This window comes from Macaca mulatta, chromosome 18, assembly GCF_049350105.2.
Source record: "Macaca mulatta isolate MMU2019108-1 chromosome 18, T2T-MMU8v2.0, whole genome shotgun sequence".
Lineage (NCBI taxonomy): Eukaryota > Metazoa > Chordata > Mammalia > Primates > Cercopithecidae > Macaca > Macaca mulatta.
Window position 1 is genome coordinate 45,960,807 of NC_133423.1, and position 19,714 is coordinate 45,980,520.

The 19,714-nt window shown below is 44.2% G+C and overlaps 1 protein-coding gene across 2 annotated transcripts in view; it reads right to left on the reverse strand.

The window, feature by feature from the left end:
* Positions 1 to 19,714, reverse strand: part of ARK2C (arkadia (RNF111) C-terminal like ring finger ubiquitin ligase 2C) — a 126,909-nt gene that overhangs the window by 11,654 nt on the left and 95,541 nt on the right. Inside the window, exons 1-4 of one of the 2 annotated variants that reach the window (XM_077975536.1) lie at positions 17,339 to 17,658; positions 16,057 to 16,372; positions 14,193 to 14,300; positions 2,439 to 2,568 (exon numbers count right to left, since the gene is read on the reverse strand). In XM_077975536.1, the coding sequence (XP_077831662.1) occupies positions 2,439 to 2,568; positions 14,193 to 14,300; positions 16,057 to 16,232 (414 nt within the window). In that variant the 5' untranslated portion in view covers positions 16,233 to 16,372; positions 17,339 to 17,658. Of the gene's footprint in view, positions 1 to 2,438; positions 2,569 to 14,192; positions 14,301 to 16,056; positions 16,373 to 17,338; positions 17,659 to 19,714 lie in introns of those variants that run through there. The other variant, XM_015121868.3, reaches the window with a different exon arrangement.

Consider the following 19,714-nt stretch of genomic DNA (forward strand, 5'->3'; position numbering starts at 1 on the left):
TGCCTGTAACCCACTCAGTACTCCCTGAGATGCTGTGGGCAGAAGTATTGTCTTTCCTGCTCTTACGTCCCTTTTCTCTCACCAAGAACCAAGCTTTGCCTGGACAAGCCCCAGAAGTAATAACAGAATTAATAAAGTGACAACTAACCTTCATGGCAGGCACTATTCTAAGCACTTTACATGACTAATTGAATTATCTCACCTAATCTATAATGTGGGTGCTATTACTATCCCCATTTTATTGATGGGGTAAATGAGGTACAATAGATTATGTAATTGGCTCAAGTTATGCAACCAAGGGACAGAACCAGGATTTCAAACCCAGGCAGTTAGGTGGCAGAGTCCATTCCCTTCACCTTTTGTTTTAGTTCATTCTCACGCTGCTATGAAGAAATACCCAAGAATGGGTAATTTACAAAGAAAGGAGGTTTAATTGACTCACAGTTCCACATGGTTGGAGGGCCTCAGGAAACCTACAGTCATGGTGGAAAGCACCTCTTCACAAGGCAGCAGGAGACAGAATGAGGGCCAAGCGAATGGGGAGGTCCCTTATAAAACCGTCAGATCTCATGAGAGCTCACTCACTATCATGAGAAAAGCATGTAGGAAACTGCCCCCACATGATTCAATTATCTCCACCTGGTCCTGCCCTTGACATGTGGGGATTATTACAATTCAAGGTGAGATTTGGGCGGGGATACAGAGCCAAACCATATCACCCCTACTCTGCACTGCCTCCAAGAGCAACTTGATAGTTAAAGGCTTGGGTTAGTGTCGGCACCAAAGTGGGGGCACAAAATTAAAAGGGCCACCAAAAGCCTCAGTAATCAAGATCAATAATATTTCAATGTAATGTTTTTTAAAGTCAAATAAATGCAAAAAACCTCCATGCTGAGCAAAATGTCAGTATTTTAAATTAAGAGAGTCTGACTCTGTTCTTGCATGGCCTGCCTCACTCACCCCTCCCTTACCCTGGCTATGAGTCAGAGAGGAGTTTCCATCACAGCTCCTCCACTTTCTCACTGTATGTCCCAGGGCCAGTTACTTAGCCTCTCTCTTCCTCAGTTTTCCAATCTTTAAAATCAGGATGATACTCTTTTGTGGGAGTTTTTGAGAGGATTAATGGGATAATTTATATGAAGTGCTTATAACAGTGCCTGGCATGTAGTAAGTGCTCAATAAATGTTTGCCTCTTTATTCTTAAGAGATGGCGCTTCATACACAAAGCATGGACCTTCAGAGCTTACAAGGACTCCAAAAATTACTCATGCAAGCTCCTTATTATACAAAAAGCTGACTGAGGAACTGAGTGGTTAGTGACAGAGACAAGGGTTGGAAGGTGGAATTATGCTTTAGGGCAGCAAAGTGAAGCTGCCTGGAAATAAGATTTTCAATCAAGCTTTTGCTGCTTTCATGGAATATCTTCATTTTAATTCCATGCAGCTTGCAATGTCAGGAGCCCAAAGGCCCCCAAGCCCAGCCTGACCCATGATTCAGCACTCTGCAGCCACAAGAAGGTCTGCCCTCTGAAAAAGGCAGAACTGGATCTGCAGGCTAGGCCCAAGAGCTCCTGCTGGGATCTCTTTTGATCCTCACACCAACCCTGTGAGATGGGCGAGGCAGGCATCTTCATTTCCATTTCACAGATTAGTGAAGCCAAAGCCCAGGGAGGTACTGACCACAGGAAACTAAATGAGGCCATATGAGGTGCGAGGTCTACTCTGCCTGATCTTAGCCCTGAGCCTTTTACCCACAGACCACACCTTGCCATGCTGTCCCTTTCCACTCCTCCAGTGCCCACTCCTACTCCCCTCAGCAGAACCAGTTTCTGGTCCAACAGGTCCCCTTTCATTCCCCATCAAGCCAGAGTGCGAATAGGAGCTGGGAAGAGAGGGGAGCTGTTGGTCTGCCAGGGAGCCAGGATACAAGAAGGCCAGGGCACAAGGGAGTCAGGGCATGGGGAGTTGATACACAGGTGAGCTGGGTCATGTGGAAGCCGGGATATAAGGGGGCCAGGGCACAGGGGAGTCAGGGCATAGGGGTTGATACACAGGGGAGCCAGGTCATGTAGGAGCTGGGGCACAGGGGAGCCAGGATATAAGGGGACCAGGGCACAAGGGAGTCAGGGCATAGGGGATTGATACACAGGGAAGCCATGTCATATGGAATCCGGACTGCAGGGCAGCCAGGATATAAGGGGGTCAGAGTACCGAAGAGTCAGGGTATAGGAGCTTAATACACAGGGGAGCTGGGTCATATGGAAGCTGGGGCACAGGGGAGCCAGGATACAAGGGGGCCAGGGCACAGGGGAGTCAGGGGATAGGGGGTTGATACATAGGGGACCTGGGTCATGTAGGAGCCGGGGCACAGGGGAGCGCAGGCCTCAGACCACCACTGGCACTCAATAGGCACAAGGGAGTCCATTTTCTTTCACTTACCATCTGCGTGGAGGAGGAGTTTCTGGGAAAGTGGTGCATTCGAGGAGTCGCTAGGTAATGCTGATAGTGCTGAGGGATGGGCCGCACCTGGAACTGAGCAGGACTCAAGCCAGCGTCCACACTGAGATCCCTGCAGGGAAACAGCCTCAGTGAACCATAGGGTGGTGTGATTTAGCCATCAGGTTACAGAAGGGACCTCAGACATCAAGCCTATGGAGGAGAATCGGAGTGACACCCTGCCAGAGCTGCAAGGGACTTTACGTCTCCCAGCCTTTCCTCTCTCTTTAGAGGGAAGGAAACGGAGACCCAGAGAAGGAAGGGACTCTGCAAGGTCTGAAGGAGCTAGAGCAATCCAGGCTCTATAAGACTTCTTTAAACTAGGGGACCAAAGCTCCCTCCCAAGACAAAGTCCATCTCTGAGAGGAATGCTGAAAGAAAAATCTAAATCGAGCAAGCCAGAGGCACCGAGTGGGAAAGACAAGGTTCAGATAAAAGTGGAGGAGGGAGCCGAGGCTGTATTTTTACCACTTTGAAAAACGAGAGAGACCTCTACACCTAGACCTACAGGCTAGACAGCTTGTCCTAGCCCACTGCATCCCACTCCTAAAAATATAGGAAAATTCATTTTGCTTAAAAACAAATTAATTGATGAATTACACAGAGGATGAACCAATGGCTAATTTGGAAAATGGCCAATTTCAGATCTGGAGAGAAAATGTGCAAGATGAGATGGAAACATCTTGTCATAACTGGAAACAAGAGAGCTATCAAAACACTACTAGGATGATGGCAAAAGGGCTCGGAAGCCGTCCTGAAGAGGCTTCCACTGGCCAGAGTTAGGACAATGTGCAGGTTGACAAGCATAACTGCAGAAGAAATGGAAATAAATAAAAATTGTTTAAATCCGAGCACGTGAAATGATGCTAGAAAACTAGTCCCCCTCAAAGGATGCTGGAGAACAAACTCTTCTTTTCTTTTCTGTTTTTTTTTTCCATTTCTTTTTTTTTTTTTTTTTTTGAGATGGAGTCTTGCTCTGTCACCCAGGCTGGAGTGCAGTGGTGTGATCTCGGCTCACTGCAACCTCCACCTTCCGGGTTCAAGCAATTCTCCTGCCTCAGCCTCCTGAGTAGCTGGGAGTACAGGCGTGCCACGCCACGCCTGGATAACTTTTGTATTTTTAGTAGAGATGGGGGTTTCACCATGTTGGCCAGGCTGGTCTCGATCTCCTAACTTCAAGTGACCCACCCACCTATCTCGGGGTCCCAAAGTGCTGAGATTACAGGCATGAGCCACTGCACCCAGCCAACTCTTCATTTTGAAAACTAGTAAATAAATGAAAAGAAGCCTTTATTTTCTTACTGTATTTCCAGGTAATCAAACATTTGATGAGTGGAAATTTCTGTTTATAAAAGTTTTTCAGCTAATAAATGATTAAGGGATGACTGAATTTTTGTTGAATTTTTGTCACTATTTTGCCTCCCCTAAAGAAATAAAGGATCTAAGCAAAGATCATTGATTGTTGCTAACATCACAAAAGAAGCAACAACCAGACAGTAAGTGCTTTCTGGTGGAAGAATACAATATCACCTATGAAGTATTTTTGCCAAGAAATAAGAGTTGAACCTGAATCTACCGAAGCCTTAATCCTGGTGCCAAGGTCCAGAGAATACAAGAAACTAAGGAACATCTTAAGTGACAACACCAGAATGCAACCAGCAAAATCCAGATAAGAGGAAACTATAGGAAAAACAGTCTGATTTCTTCAACAAACACATTGGAGGAAAAAAAAAAAAAGGATATGGAGGAAAATTAAAGGAATTGCTGCTTCTACTGATGATAGTTTAACAGGAGTTAAATGTACCTTTCCACTTTAAACCCCTAGAAAGCTGAACGGAATATATGAAATCTCTGTTTTCAGACATTATATGACAAGCAATGTAGACTGCTATCAACAGAAGGACAACACATGAGGTGAGCCCTGCAACCTCCCTAGTTTTTTTCATGAAGGCATATTCCAGACCATGAGCAGGGAGAGAACTAAGAAGAGCATGATAATCTTAATGAGTTGAGGATTCAGATATCTTATTTCCAGGAGACTGAGGTCTCTGAAAGTTGTGGTGCCATGATTTGGAGAGAAGAGGCAGCTAGGCAGAAGGAGAGCTCCAGAAATCTGCACGGAGATCCCCTTGAGTCTTTACTGAATACTAAGATCTGCATACATGGGGTGAAATTTTACCAGGTTGAACAAAGAGCATCCAAGGTATAGTGGGTTCCCAGAGATTAGACAGTGCTGGGAAAGATTCATATTCCAGTCAGCCAGAGCAGAGAGTACTTGGACACACAATAGAGACCCCAGAAGAGCCTTTCGAGACTTATTTATGTGTCTTATTAGGGCAGATCTAGAGTAGTCTCTTCTCTAGGGGTACTCCAGTCCTGCTGGAAGAAGACTTAAAAGTAAGCCTCAAAAGGATGAAACTGAACTACAAGTGTTGCTTACCAGAACGAAGCCTAACACTCTAAATGAATAAAACAAACGTAACTACTTAACAATGTATAATCCACAATTATTCATAAATGATGTTTGTCATTCAATAAAAAATTACTAGACATGCCAAAAAATGATAATATATCCCAGAATCAGGTGAAAAATCAATCCATTGAAATAACTATGAAACAGAAATAACAAGGATGCTAAAATAGCTATTATAATCATATTCAAACATACAAAAGAAAGCATAAAAACAGAGAAAAGTAAAACATATAGAAGAGGACATATTTTAATGATGTCAGTGGAACTTCTAGAGATGAAAAATCCAGTGTCTGAAATAGAAAATTCACTGGGTTAGATTAACAGTAGATTAGACACTACAAAAGAAAAGATTCGTGACTTTAAGACATAACAACAACAGTAATCCAAAATGAGCCAGGCGCAGTGGCTCATGCCTCTAATCCCAGCAATTTGGGAGGCCAAGGCAGGAGGATCACTTTAGCCCAGAAGTTTGAGGCCAGCCTGGGCAACATAGTGGGACACCACGTCTACCAAAAAAAAAAAAAAAAAAAAAAGGTGTAAATTAGCTGAGTATAGTGGTGTGTCCTCTGGTCCCAGCTACTCAGGAGGCTGAGGTGGAAGGATCACTTGAGCCCAGGAAGTTGAGGCTACAATGAGCTGTGATGCCACTACTGCACTTCTGCCTAGGTGACAGAATGAACTCTTGAATAATAAGAAGAATAATAATAATCCAAAATGAAGCACACCATCAGAAAAAGACGAAAAAATTAACAGAGTCTCAGGAAAAATATCAAGCAGTCAGCCATATCGGTAAGTAAAGACTCAAAAAGAGAGGATGGAGGGTAGATGACAGAAAAAATATTTTAGGGAAAAAATGGCTTAAATATTTCCAAATTTAATAAAAACTATAAATTCACAGATCCAAAAAGTTCAATAAACTTTAAGCAGGATAACACAAAGAAAACCACTCCAAGGGACATAATAATCTAATTCCTGAAAAATAGTAATAAAGACAGGATCTTAAAAGTAGTGAAAGAACAAAAGACCCATTTGACATAGAAGAACGTAGGTAAGAACGATCGTAGACTTCCCATCGACAACAAAGCAAGTCAGAAGACAAAGGAATGGCATCTTTGCACTGCTGAAGGGAAAAAAACTGCAAACTTAGAAATATATACCTAGCAAAAGTATATTTTTAAATGAGAGTGAAATAAAGACGTTTTCAAAAAGTTGAGAGAGTGCACTGCCAGGAGACTGTTACTACAAGAAATGTTTTAAAAACTTCTTCATGCTAAAGAAAACTAACACCAGGCAGAAACTTAGATCTCTACAAAGGAATAAAGAGTGCCAGAAATGATAATTATGTGGGACATATAAAAAATTGTTTTCCTATTAAAAATTGTCTGTAAAGGTTGACAGTTTAAAGCAGAGACTGGCAAACATTTTTCTGTAAAGGATCATAAATAGTAACTATTTGGGGCTTCAAAAGTCATACAGTCTCTGTCACAACTACTCAAGCATCCACTGTAGTGCAAAAGCAGCCATAAACAATAGGTGAACAAATAGATGTGTCTGTGTTCCAATAAAACTTTATTTACAAGAACAGAGAGCAGGCAAGATTTGATTCACAGGCCATAATTTGCCAACCACTGGTTTAAGCAAAAATGATAACAATGTATTTTGGTGATTATGCATACATAGAGATAAAACCTACCAAATGAGTAGCAAAGGATGGGAAGGGGTAATGGAAGTATACTGTCGTAAGAGTTTTGCATTACACACAAAATGGTATAATTCTATTTTAGGGTGTGATAAGCTAAATAGGCATATTGTAAACCTAGTGAATTCCCAAAATAAAATAAAATAAAGTGGTATGACTCTTAAACCAATATTTAATATTAAAAATTCTCAACTGATCCAAAAGAAGGCAAAAAACAGACAAAACTTTTAAAAGAAAAACAATGAAATGACAACAACAACAAAACTGATGGAAGAAAAAGAAAACAAATAGCAAGATGGCAGATTTAATTCCAACCATGTAGACAATTGCATTAAATGCAAATGGTCTAAACACCCCAGTTAACAGACAGAGATTGTCAACTGCAAAACAATCACCAACTACATGCTGTCCATTCAAGATATAAAGATGTAGATACTAGGTTAAAAGTAAAAGGAGGAAAGAGATACACCCTGTAAGCGTTAACTGGAAGAAAGCTGGAATGGCTATGTTAATATCAGACAAGGTAGACTTTGAACCAAGGGATATTACCAAGGATAAGGAAGGATGTTTCATAATGATAAAGGGGTCAATTCGTCTTGAAAAATGACAATCCTTTTAATATCCTGATATATATAAGTCAAAATAAGTGAAGCAAAAACTGACAGAACTGAAAAAACAAATTCATAATTAGAGTTGTAGACATCCACCCTCCTCCTTTATAATTCATGGAATAATTCATGAAAAAAAAATCAGTAAGAATATAAAAGACCTGAACAATACTATCGACCAACTTGATCTAACTGAAATTTACAGAATACTCCATCCAATAAGAGTAGAATATATGCTTTTTAAAAATACATATAGAACATTTACTAAGATAGAATAAATGCTGGACCATAAAACAAGTCTCAATAAATTTAAAAGGATTAGAATTACACAGAGTATGTTTTCCGATCACATTGGTATTAAATTAGAAATCAACAACAAAAAAAATTTCTGCAAAATCCCAAATTTTCAAAATTTAATAATAAACTTCTAAATTACCCAGGGTCAAAAAGAATTCATAGCACTAATTAGAAAGTTTGTAGTCCTTAAAGAAAAATTCAGTTTTATATGCTTATATTAGAAAAGAAAACCCAAAGTCATGATCTAAGTTTCCACCTTAAGAAGCTAGAGCCCAAAATAAGTAGAAAGGAGGAAATAATAAAATCAAGATCAGAAATCAGTGAAATAAAAAACAAACAATGGGATCAAAGGCTATTTTCTAAAGAGCAGTACAAATGATTAAATTTCTATCTAGATTGATCAAGAACAAAAGAGAGAATATACAAATTGCTCATATGAGGAATGAAAGAGGGAGCATTATAACAGATTGCAGATGTTCAAACGATAAGAAAATATTATGAATAGCCTTATGCCAGTACATCCAATGAAAAGAGAAAATTTATTGAAAGACAAATTACCAAAATTACCAGATGCAGTGGCACACACCTGTAATCCCAGCTACCTGGGAGGCTGAGGCGGGAGAATCCCTTGGGCCTAGGCATTTAAGACCAGCCTGCAACTGGGCACAGTGGCTCACACCTGTAATCCCAGCACTTTGGGAGGTTGAGGTGGGAGGACCGCTTGAGCCCAGAAGTTCAGGATCAGCCTAGCCAACATAGCAAGACACTGTCTCTACAAAAATTTAAAAAACAAAAAGTTAGCTGGGTACAATGGTGCACACCTGTAGTCCCAGCTACTGGGGAGGCTGAGGCAGGAAGATCGCTTGAGCCCAGGAGATCGAGGCTACAGTGAGCCAAAGTGCACTCCAGCCTGGGTGACAGAGCAAGACCCTGCATCTAAAAATTAATTAATTAGTTAACTAAAAATAATAATACCAATCCTACACAACCTCTTTCAGAAAGTAGATGAGGAAACACTTCCCAAACCATTCAATGAGGCAAGCAGTGCACTGATACAAAAATCAGACAAAGACATTTCAAGGAAAAAAAACCGTATAAACCAATCTCATGAAAAAAGATGTAAAAGTTACTTAACAAAATTTTAGCAATTTGAATCCAGCAAGAGGTAGATTAAATGAGACTTATGTGACATATCAACCAATCACAATGTATAAAACTTATCTGGATCCTGATTGATACAAAGTATAACAGAGAAATTTTAATACTGGCTAGACATTTGATTATAGTAAAAATTATTATTACATTTCTTTATGTTAATAGTGGTATCAAAGTAAGGATGTGAAAAAGCAGAGTCATTATCTCTCGAGATACTTAGTGAAATATTTACAGATGAAATAATATGATGCCTGGATTTGTTTCCAAATACAGCAGTTTCTCCTTTTCTGTGAGGGATATGTTCCAGGACAGCAGTGGCTGCCTGAAAATGCAGATAATACTGAATCTTATATATACTATGTTTCTTCCTATACTATATATTCATGCCAATGATAAAGCTTAATTTATAAATTAGGCACAGTAAGAGACTAACAACAATAACCAATAATAAAATAGAACAATTATAACAATATACTGCGAAAAACGTTATGTGAATATGGTCTCTCTCTCTCTCTTTTTCAATCTCTCAAAATGCTGTAATATTTTCAGACCATGGTTTACATGGGTAACTGAAACCCTGGAAAGCGAAACCACAGGTAACGGAGATGACTATAACATCAGGGAACAAAGATGAGTAAAACTGGCCATGAGATCTGGGCGCGGTGGCTCACGCCTGTAATCCCAGCACTTTGGGAGGCTGAGGCAGGCAGATCATGAAGTCAAGAGATCGAGATCATCCTGGCCAACATGGTGAAACCCTGTGTCTACTAAAAATACAAAAATTAGCTGGGTGTGGTGGCGCACACTCAGTCGGAAGACTGAGGCAGGAGAATTGCTTGAACCCGGGAAGCAGAGGTTACAGTGAACCAAGATCACACCACTGCACTCCAGCCTGGTGGCACAGAGTGAGACTCTGTCTTTAAAAAAAAAAAAAAAAAAAAAAACTGGCCGTGAGTTGATGTCAAAGCTGGATGACATATGTGTGTGAATTAATTATACTATTCTCTTATTTTTTTATTGTTTGATATTTTCTATAATAAAAAGGGTTTTTTTAATTAAGAAGTTTCTCTATTGTGCAAAGGTAACATCCACTAACTCCAAGTTTTATCTCTATGGGCACCAACTTCAGAAATACCAAACACATTCATGGAAACTTGTGGCATTTATTAGAGAAAATATGCTGCGAGCAGTCGTTTCTTGCAGTGTGCTGTGTACATTGAAGTGGTTGGTCCCTGGTAATTAGGACACAGCTTCCCTTTGGGAAAGTGCAGCTAGGCCCTAAAAGCACCGTTGAGAGGAATGCCAGGGCCTCAGAAGGTTCAATCTCAGATCCTACAGGAGCGAGATGGCAGGAGGCATGGGACTCTGAGACTTCCCCTCCTCATCTTGCCGCGAGCAGGCCCTGACCACTAACTTTCTATGCTTCCACTGTGCCTGCTGCTACTGAGCCTGGATCCCACACAGCCTGGGTTTGGCTACACATTGCCCTGCAATGTAATCTGAGATAGTTCTAAGGGAAAAACCCAACAAAGCCATCAGCCTTCAAGGGAGTCTGATCCCTGTTCCCCGGGTTACGCTCATGAGCGTATGAGCCCTGGAGAGCTGGCAGGAGCTCTCTGATGGTCTCTGATGGTCCCTGGCATCTGGCCCCATCCTCCTCTTTGCACAGCCCAGGTCTAGCTGCTATGGGCAGGAAGGACTGCCAGTCACTCTCACAGGCTCCACGCACACCACAGCCTGAACAGCAGCAGCTGTCAGAAGACCCAGGTCCTTGTCCCAGGCCTATCCCTTCTTAGCTGTGAGACCCTCTGTAGCTAATTCACCTCTTTGAGTCTCATCTCTAAGATGATGATAACAGTAGCTCCTCATGGTAATGCTGGAGCATCAAATGAGAAAATGCAGGTAAAAGTTCTTTGTAGAGCACTATAAAGATGCAAAGAGCCATTATCAGGCCGAATCCCTGGAACAACTCATGATGAGCCCGTCACTTGCGACATGAGCTAAACTCTTGGAGCCAGTTGGATGCAAACTTAGAAATCCACTAGGCCAGCCCTCCATCTGAGACCTGAAGTAGGACAGTGCCTTATTCACAGACCTTGGCTGGCCAGTTGGGACCATCAGGGTTTCACACCTTTGCCTGGGCTCATTCCATTGCACTGCCTCACATGGCAGAAGCTCTGATTTTTAGCATTTACCCAGAAGTCTCAGGGAACCCAACAAATTCAAAACAAATGTTCAAGGAATTCTACCAAAGCAAAGTCCCGAGGAACTTGGAACCCAGTCACCCCAATCCCAAGAATGCTAACTGTAAAAGCAAGAGGCACTTGCCCCTCAAATGGGTGGGATGATCTGCCCTGGGTGGGCCTGGGTGGGCTCTCATGATGCCCCTCTTATCATCTCATCAGAAATTCCTTCCTGGACCCAGGTTACCCCAACAGGGGATGTGGTTCCTCGAACCCTAAAGAAGTCTGGACCAGGACCTGCCTCAAAGAGAAATTAGCCCCTAAAGCAGCAGTGTCTCCAGCCTTTGCTGTTGCCACCAGCCTGTAAGAGCTTGCTAAGTTTCTAAATGGGTTGCAGGAATATCCCACAGACCTAAAGCCACAGGGTTAACCCAGAACTGTGTTTTGGAGATTTCTTGTGCCAATGTATCATTTTTGGGCTTTGTATCTCAACATCACACTGAACTTTATTCTCCACTTTCAGTGTTCTTGAACATGGTGTGGTCTGGTTGCTGTGCAGACCCGAAGTTCTTCCTAGAATTTGGCACCACGAGTGCCAGCACCATCCTATGGGTGACTCCAGGCTCAGGGAGCTTTGGGGGCTTTGCTGAGGCAAGGTTGCCTGGAGGGGAAAGGACAATTAGAGGTGCTCACCCTCCACCCACTCTCTGCCCACAGGTCCCAGGTACTTACAGACCTCGGCCTGGGCAGGGCTACAGCTGTGACACAGCAGGGTACAGTCCACACTGGGGAGCAGAGTTAGAACTGAGAAGTCAGGACTGAGTCCAAGAAGGAGCATGAAAAGGATGGAGGCACTGGGTTGTGACTCAAAGTCAGGATAAAGTTATTAGGCATGGGCGAGAAAGAGAGGGGTTTAGGATGTATCCCCCAAGGCCTGCTGCTTCCACACACTCTCAGGCCAGGCTTCCCAGCTGAGAGAAGCTGCTTGGGTTGGGTTAAGATATCCCAAAGTAGGAAAAAAGGCCAGGGTAACCTCAGGGGCTGGACGACCTTGGGGATGGACATGGGCTTGCAGCCCAGTTTCTGGAATGACCTAGGGCAGAAGTCAGTGGTCTCTGATGGTTCTCTAAAGGGGATGGGGGATGCAACAGACACACTCTCCCGGCCCTCAGGGGCTCCTTGCAGAGGGTGAGAGTAGAGATATAATGCATTTCCTGTCATCCAATTACCAGGCTGCCTATCTCCTGGCAGAAGCAGCTCTCTAGAAAAGTGGACTGGGATGCAGTTAGCACAATCAATCACAAAACCCCTCGGCGCCACTAGGCTGGCCCCCCACTGGAGCAGAGCTAATTATAAGGGAGGAGAATCAGCATCCTACTTGGGAAGTGGGAACAGAACAGGCAGAAAGAGCCCAAGGGTGGACCAGACGGGCCTCCAGGCAGGGCCTCCAGGCAGGGCCTCCCAGCATCCCCTGCTAGGGCAGGGACCAGCCTCCCAGAGCCTCCTTCTTTCTGTTTCTCCAGGCAGGTAGGAGCCAGGAATGCAGACTGGTTTAAATAAGAAAGATAAGGAGGTTTGGCTCTGTAAAGAAAGCTGAGGACAGGGCCAGCACCTGCACTGCCCCTCCTGCCATCTCCCCAGGATGAGTCCCACCTATGTCACCTGTTCTGTCCCACTTGCCTGTAGGCCCCTGTGCATGTTCCAATCACTCAGCCATATGCAAGGGCCCTGAATGCTCCATGTGTGCTGAATTGAATTAAATGAAATTGACTTGACTGCTGAGGGACAGAATTCAATCCAAACTGCAATTAAATCTTCCTAATTTGAATCTGCTAATTGGAAAAGGCTGGGCAGAAGTTGGCTGCAGTGCAATCTATCTTTTATGGAATTGTTCAATTTAACGGAAAGTGTACCTGAGAATGAGCAAAGGGCTGAAGAAAATGGAACATGTGAAAGCCACGATTTCCTGTACCTAGAAGCACCCTTAGCATTCAATTGACTGGAACTATTCTCTGGAATCATTCCTGGGTGTGCATGGGAAGGGCTCCCAAAGCAACCCTGGACTAAGCCTGACAAATGGCTAAAAAATGACACAACAGCACATCAATCTTTAAGATAATTCATGCTTTTCCATTGATAGATTATTTTACACTCTAAAACAAAACAAAACAAAAAACATTTTTGACCTAAAAGTTGCAAGAACAGCATAAAGAATTCCTTTATACCCTTCACCCAGATTCCCCAAATGTCACCATTTTACTGCATTTCTATTTCCTTCTCTCTCTGTCTCCCTTTCTCTCTCCCCCCAATGTATATAACATACTTACACACACACACACACACACACACACACACATATATCCACACACAATCCTCTGTGAAGATAGATGATAGATTAGATTATTTTTCCCTGAACTCTTTGCAGGCATGATGCCTTTTACCTTTAAATATTCAGTGAACTGCACATCTTTTTAAGTTTTCAAGGGTTCCGATCCAACTCTAGTTAATATCGGCTCTCTTCTGAGCTAGAACCAGAGTTGGGTGGGACCCAGGATCCAAAACCAAGCGACCCTGCATCTCGGGACAACAAAGACGTCTGTACTGAGTGAGGGAAATTATGGGCAGGTCTCTCAGGGGCCCACTATCTGCAAAGACTCAGCAACAACACCACCCTCAACCTCTCTCCCCAGCTCCCCTCCTCAGTCCTGACCTCTGACCTGGCTGGCTTTGTCTCCATCCTTCAAGATGCAATGTAAGCCTGTGTTTACACAGCCACCCCACCCAGCACTGCCTTGCTGGCATACCCTGGTACTTCTCTGTGGATCCCTTGAGACACACCTCCTCCAGGAAGACTTCCTGACCACCCAGTTCCTCGGAATTCTCCTTTCTGCTCTCCTCCAAGGGACCACTGGTTCATATCCCTCATTGAGCCTGGGAAATGTTTTCTATCCCTGTCCCGCCTCCCCCACTGCAGGACCGTGAACACTGAGTCCTATGCTGAACGCTGAGTCCATAATAGCACCCAGTAACATCTAAGCTAATTGCTAGAACCAGGCCCATGTGGGACCATCTGGCCCAGAGGGTGGCTGGGAGCAGAGGCAAAGGCTGGGGCCTGAGAACTAGGCCTCCCGCACCCACTCAAAGTGAATGAAAACAGCAACTCCATGGACCTGGCAAGACCTCCCTCCTCCCTCCTCCCTCCTCCCTCCTCCCTCCTCCCTCCTCCCTCCTCCCTCCTTCCTCCCTTCCTCCCTGCCTCCCCCGGGGGCCCTGAAGACTCACCAGTCAGTGCCCTCAGCCAAATACCTGGGCTGAGGTGTCTGCAGTTGGCCGAAGTCGAAGCTGGGGTGGAGGCGGTGGGGGTGGACAGATACACGCTCCTGACTCCGCCTGCACCAGAAGGGATGGAGAGCCCTGGCGTTAGGGGCTACCCAGGCCACCAGTTCTCAGGAGCTCTGAGAAACCCTCAGGTTGCCCCACTCTTGCAGCCCCGCTCAGCACCCACAGTCTAGCAAGCACTGAGCTTCACCACTCTTGGCAAACTCCAAGGAAGCTTCCCAGATGAACAGCAGGCTGCACCTCAGGAACTCTGGCTGTCTCCAGGCTGCCCGCTGTGTGGAGGTCTCTCCCTTGGTGTGTCTGCGGCAGACTACCTGCCTCCACCCACGCTCTCTGCCTCTTCGCCCTTCTCCTTTTCACTGTCCTTGGTGGGCCATCTTCAAGACACACAGACTTGCCTCCTGCAGGCTCGATGCACCCCTCTACTCCCATCATGCTCTTCTCCTCTCCTCAACCCTTTTTCAATACTCTTCCCAGCTTTCATGGCACAGGTCAAAGCCTTCCTCCTCCAGGAAGGCCTCCTTGAACATCCCAGATCATGGTGACCTCTTCTCCTTCTGATCTCCTACAACACTCACCTTCTATCTCAAGCATCCTAGGGCCTTAGAGATGATCTAGTCCAGCATTTCTCAAAGTGTGCTCCGAGCATCCTTGGGAGTCCCTGCAACCCTTTCAGGTGGCTCAAGAGGTCAAAACTATTTTCCTAATAATACTATAAGGCTATTTGCCTTTTCACTCTCATTCTGTCACAAATGAACAGAGAAGTTTTGCAGATACCACATGACACAGATTCTGCAAGATTGAATGTAGAAGCAGACATAAGAACACAGCTGCCTTCTATTAAGCCACACATTAAAGAGATTTGCAAATATGTTTTTAAAAAGTCATTCTTCTCACTAAATTTATATATAGTGGTTATTTTTCATAAAAATATATTATTATATTTAAAATAGATATATAATATAACATATATAAAATATAACATGAATTTGTTATTTTTAAGAGAATTAATAAATATTTAAAACTTTTTAGTTTTCATTTTTAATATGGTAAACATCAGTAGTCAAAACCCACATAAACAGAAGCTCTTTGTAGTCTTCATTAATTTGCAAGAGTGGAAAAGAGTCCTGAGACCAAAAAGTTTGAGATCCACTGACTATCCAACTCTTTCTCCTGACAGTTGGGACTCAGAGAGGCACAGTGACTCACCCAGGGCCCCACAGCTACTCCAGACCTATTTGATGAGGATTGTCTAATTTGACTCCCTGCTTGTTTCCTAGGTATTAATATGTAGCCAGACTCTATCTAGACCGTGGGTTCTTGAGAGCTCTTGAGGGCGGGAACCAGCCATTCCTGGAACCAGTCATTTCCTTTTGGTATCCTTTAGGGTTCTTGGGTGTTAGAATCAGGCAGTCATAAAGCTGGAGGGGACATGAGCGGTTCCCTAGACAAATTTCCTCCCATACCATGCAGGCGTCCACTGTGAGGATCATGGAACACCAGTTACCCAGTCCCCGACCCTGCACCTGGGTGACGCAATGGGGACACACACTGGCTTCTGAGGGAGCCCATGTCAGGTCAGGACAGTGCTCACTGCCTGAAATGAACGCCTCTGAAACAACAGCTACTTCCTACAGACACCCACTTGGTGACTGTCAGCCAAACCAGGGAGAGAAGCCAGGAGTCCAGCAGCCTGTAGCCCCGCCCCCGTCTCTGCCACACCGGGCCACGCCCACGCCCTCGCCCTGGCCCTGCCCTCTCACCGAGCCCCACCCGGGTCCCCACCTCCGCCCCAGGCAGCACCAACCTGGGGTGCGAGACGAGCCTGCGGTGCTGGGCTTCCAGGAGCTGCTGCTGCAGGAGGTATTGCTGGTGCAGGGCCTGAGGTAGGAAGGAGGGACCTGTGACGTCCTGGAACTGCAGGGTGGGCAGCGGGGTCAGCGACTGGTGCAGGGCGCCGCTGTGCTGGTGGGCCGGGGCCATGTGGGCGCTGAGGCCTGGCTGCGACTGCACGGGGTGGGCCAGCGGGAAGTCGGGAGCGAGCTGCTGCGGCTGCGGGGGGCCCAGGTGGAAGTGGCGGCAGGAGGTAGCGTGAGGATGCTGAGACCTTTGAAAGGGGGCACCTGGAAGGCAAGGGCAGAGACATCTCCATGACGACCAGCACGAGCAGTCACCACACTGACCCTTGTGCCCACCAGGGGCAGCCTGGGGCTGACGAAGCTCTAGACCTGCATTAGGACACAGCAGGGTCATCACTGTTAGAGGCGTGTGGTCATCTTTAACCCAGCCAGGTAAAGGCTGTGTGTGTGTACCTGTTGGAGGGGGGAAGTGTGCCTTTAATGAATACATAAGCATCCTTTTTATAATTAACGTACTTGTTTAGAAGTTTTAAGGTTCCTAAAGCTTGGCCTTTTCAATTAGACTCCTATGCAAGCTCACTGACCCTACTGCCTTTTTAAAGATGCCACATGGAGAAAAGTTAGTCCAGCTTAGCCAAGCTCTGAACTTCACTGAAGCCTGGCCAGCCAGGACTCAATCCGTATGGAGCCCTAATTCTCAGAGAAAAAACAACCAGAAGTTGTTTTGCATACAGTTTTAAGGAAAGAAAAGACTCAGATCACACGAAAGAGTTTTTTTATTTAAGTAATAGCTAAATAATTTATTATAACATTGTCATTTATTTAAAAGCAAATGTGTCCAGGTATAAGCTGGGTTCAGGCTACATTCAATTTGAGCTCTAGTCCTTTTCTAAATAAAATTGAGCCTGATGACAAGAAAGCCTTACAAATTCTAAGCGAAAATCCAGCTGTAGGTGGCAAAGAAGGCCTTTAATGAGGCCAAGAAGTAGACCCGGCATTTCAGAAAGATTTACAGAAAACTTCCTGCTAACCATGGCAGATTCAGTACATGTCTGCTCCTCCTAATACCCACTAAAATGAGAACAAAGGAATAAAGAGACAATAAACAGACAAGGACAGAGAACAGGAGAGGTGACATCAGCAGGCAACAGATGTCAACAAATTTTTGGAAGAAAAAGAAAGCAGATGGAGGAATTAGCAGAGCTGAGAAATTGAAGACCAAGCACCTACCAAAGGAGTGGTCAAGAAGAAATGGACAAGTCTTGCCGCACAGTGCCGGAAGGGTCAGGAATTGGAGGCAGTGACTACTTTGGAAGGCAGGAGAAAGGGCAGAACTGAGAACAGGGAGACTGATTGCAATCTGTGTAAGGAGCAGTTCTGCCCAGGGCACCTCCCCGTTCTCATGCAGGGCAGTGAATTTCCTTCCCAGAGAGGCTCCAGTAGGAGTGGGGATTGACCCCAGGCAGAAGAGGGGAGGGGTGCAGCACCATGCTAACAAACACAGCAGAATTAAGTGAAAGTCTGTATATGAAACTTTGGAATCCCTGTCTTCTTCCACCACTTGGTGCAAAAAACACTGTTACCCAAGCGTGTGCCCCTCCCCTGCACCCTCCACAGCCCGAGGGTGAAACTGGGGGATGCTCCTCTAAAGAAAATCATTGGTCCCAGGAAGAGCTCTGCAGATACTTCTGGTTGAGAGCACCCCAGTTAAATCACTGGGTCCCCAACTGGCCACTCTATAATGAAGCCCATTCATTGAAAAGTCCATTCTCACCCTCAAGGCACACAGGCATTCTAGACAGCTTTAGTGACCTACTGTTTGGCATGAACAGATAGCCTAAGAGTGATCAGCCTTTTGATTACAAAGTGAAAAGAGAAAGAGAACCTACCAAATTTTTAAAAATGAACTCAGAGTATCATGTTCTTTGCAGGGACATGGATGAAACTGGAAACCATCATTCTCAGCAAACCAACACAGGAACAGAAAACCAAACACCACATATTCTCAAGTGGGAGTTGAACAATGAGAACACATGGACACAGGGAGGGGAACATCACACACCGCGGCCTGTCGAGGGGTAGGGGACAAGAGGAGGGAGAGCATTAGGAGAAATACCTAATGTAGATGATGGATTGATGGGTGCAGCAAACCACCATGGCACATATATACCTATGTAATGAACCTGCACGTTCTGCACATGTATCCCAGAACTTAAAGTATAATTTTAAAAAAATGAACTAGAGGAACAGAGTTAATGCAAGGGCTAGAAAAAAAATTAACTTCAAAACAATATAATCCATACACTCAGGAAAATAAGATGTTGGATCCATGCAACAACAAGAAGCTCTTGTAGAAGGATCAATGAGAAAACGAGAAAAAGATCTCTTGGAAATTAGAAATGTATGAGATGAAATAAAATTCAACAGGGCAACTGGAAGACAAAGCTGAGGACTCCAAGAAACCAGAATGAGAAGACAAAGAAGTGGGGAATGGGAGGAAAAAAGATGCAAACGTTGAAGGAACCAGTCAGAAATTCCACATTTCACTAGAAAGAGAGAAAGAATGGAGGAAATGATAGGGAGAAAATTAGGAAAAAAATTACGAAGCCTGTTTCCTAGAACTGAAAGTCTGCATTCCTAGATAGAAAAGGGCCTCTGAGTGCCCAGCAAAATAGATGGGGGAAAGAACCCGCCCGAAAGACATCTCCCCATGAAGTATCCAAACAACGGGAGCAAAGAGGTGGTTCTGAAGCCTTCCAGAGAAAAATCAAACAGGTCCCATGAAGGTCAGAAATCAGAATAGCTTGAGATTTTTCAAGAATGAATGAATCCAGAAGCTTGAAAACAATAGAGCAGCTGCCTTCAAGGTATTGAGGGGGAAGGATGATTTCCAATCTAGAATTATCTGCCCAGCCAAACCATTAATCAAGTATGAGAATAGAATAAAGCCATTTTCAAACATATATAAGCTAAAAAAAAATTAAGCTTCTCAACACTCCTCAAAAAGGTACTAACATAAACCAAGAAAGAGGAACAACAAAACAGGGCTGCACTCGACAGAGGTGGAAGGCTTCCCAAGCACACAGCTGCGCAGGGACCTCTGCAGCCATTCCACAGGGGAATAGGAGGGACTCTGGGAGGGGATCTGGAGGAGAGGAGAGGGGACTGGAAACAATGCGACTGCTGACAAATATGGCCACAGGAAAATAGTATTACTGCACAGTGGCTCACACCCATAATCCCAACACTTTGGGATTACTTAGGAGGCTGAGGCGGGAGGACCACTTGAGGTCAGGGGTTCAAGACCAGCCTGGACAAGATAGCAAGACCCCATCTCAATAAAAAAAAAAAAAAAGGAAAAAAAGAGTATTTTAAAAAATAGTATTTGAAGGAATTTTACAATGTGATAGAGAATTTGGTAAGAATTTGTAAAAATACTATAGAAAACAAAACAATCAAAAGAAAATGAGGCAATTATTATGACCAGGAAAAGAAAAAGTTGTGTAAGAAAGTGTAACTACCTGTATGATGTTATACTTGGCTCAACAGTAAACAACATTTCTATATTAACAATAAAACAAATAATAAGCTATATTAGAACAGAAA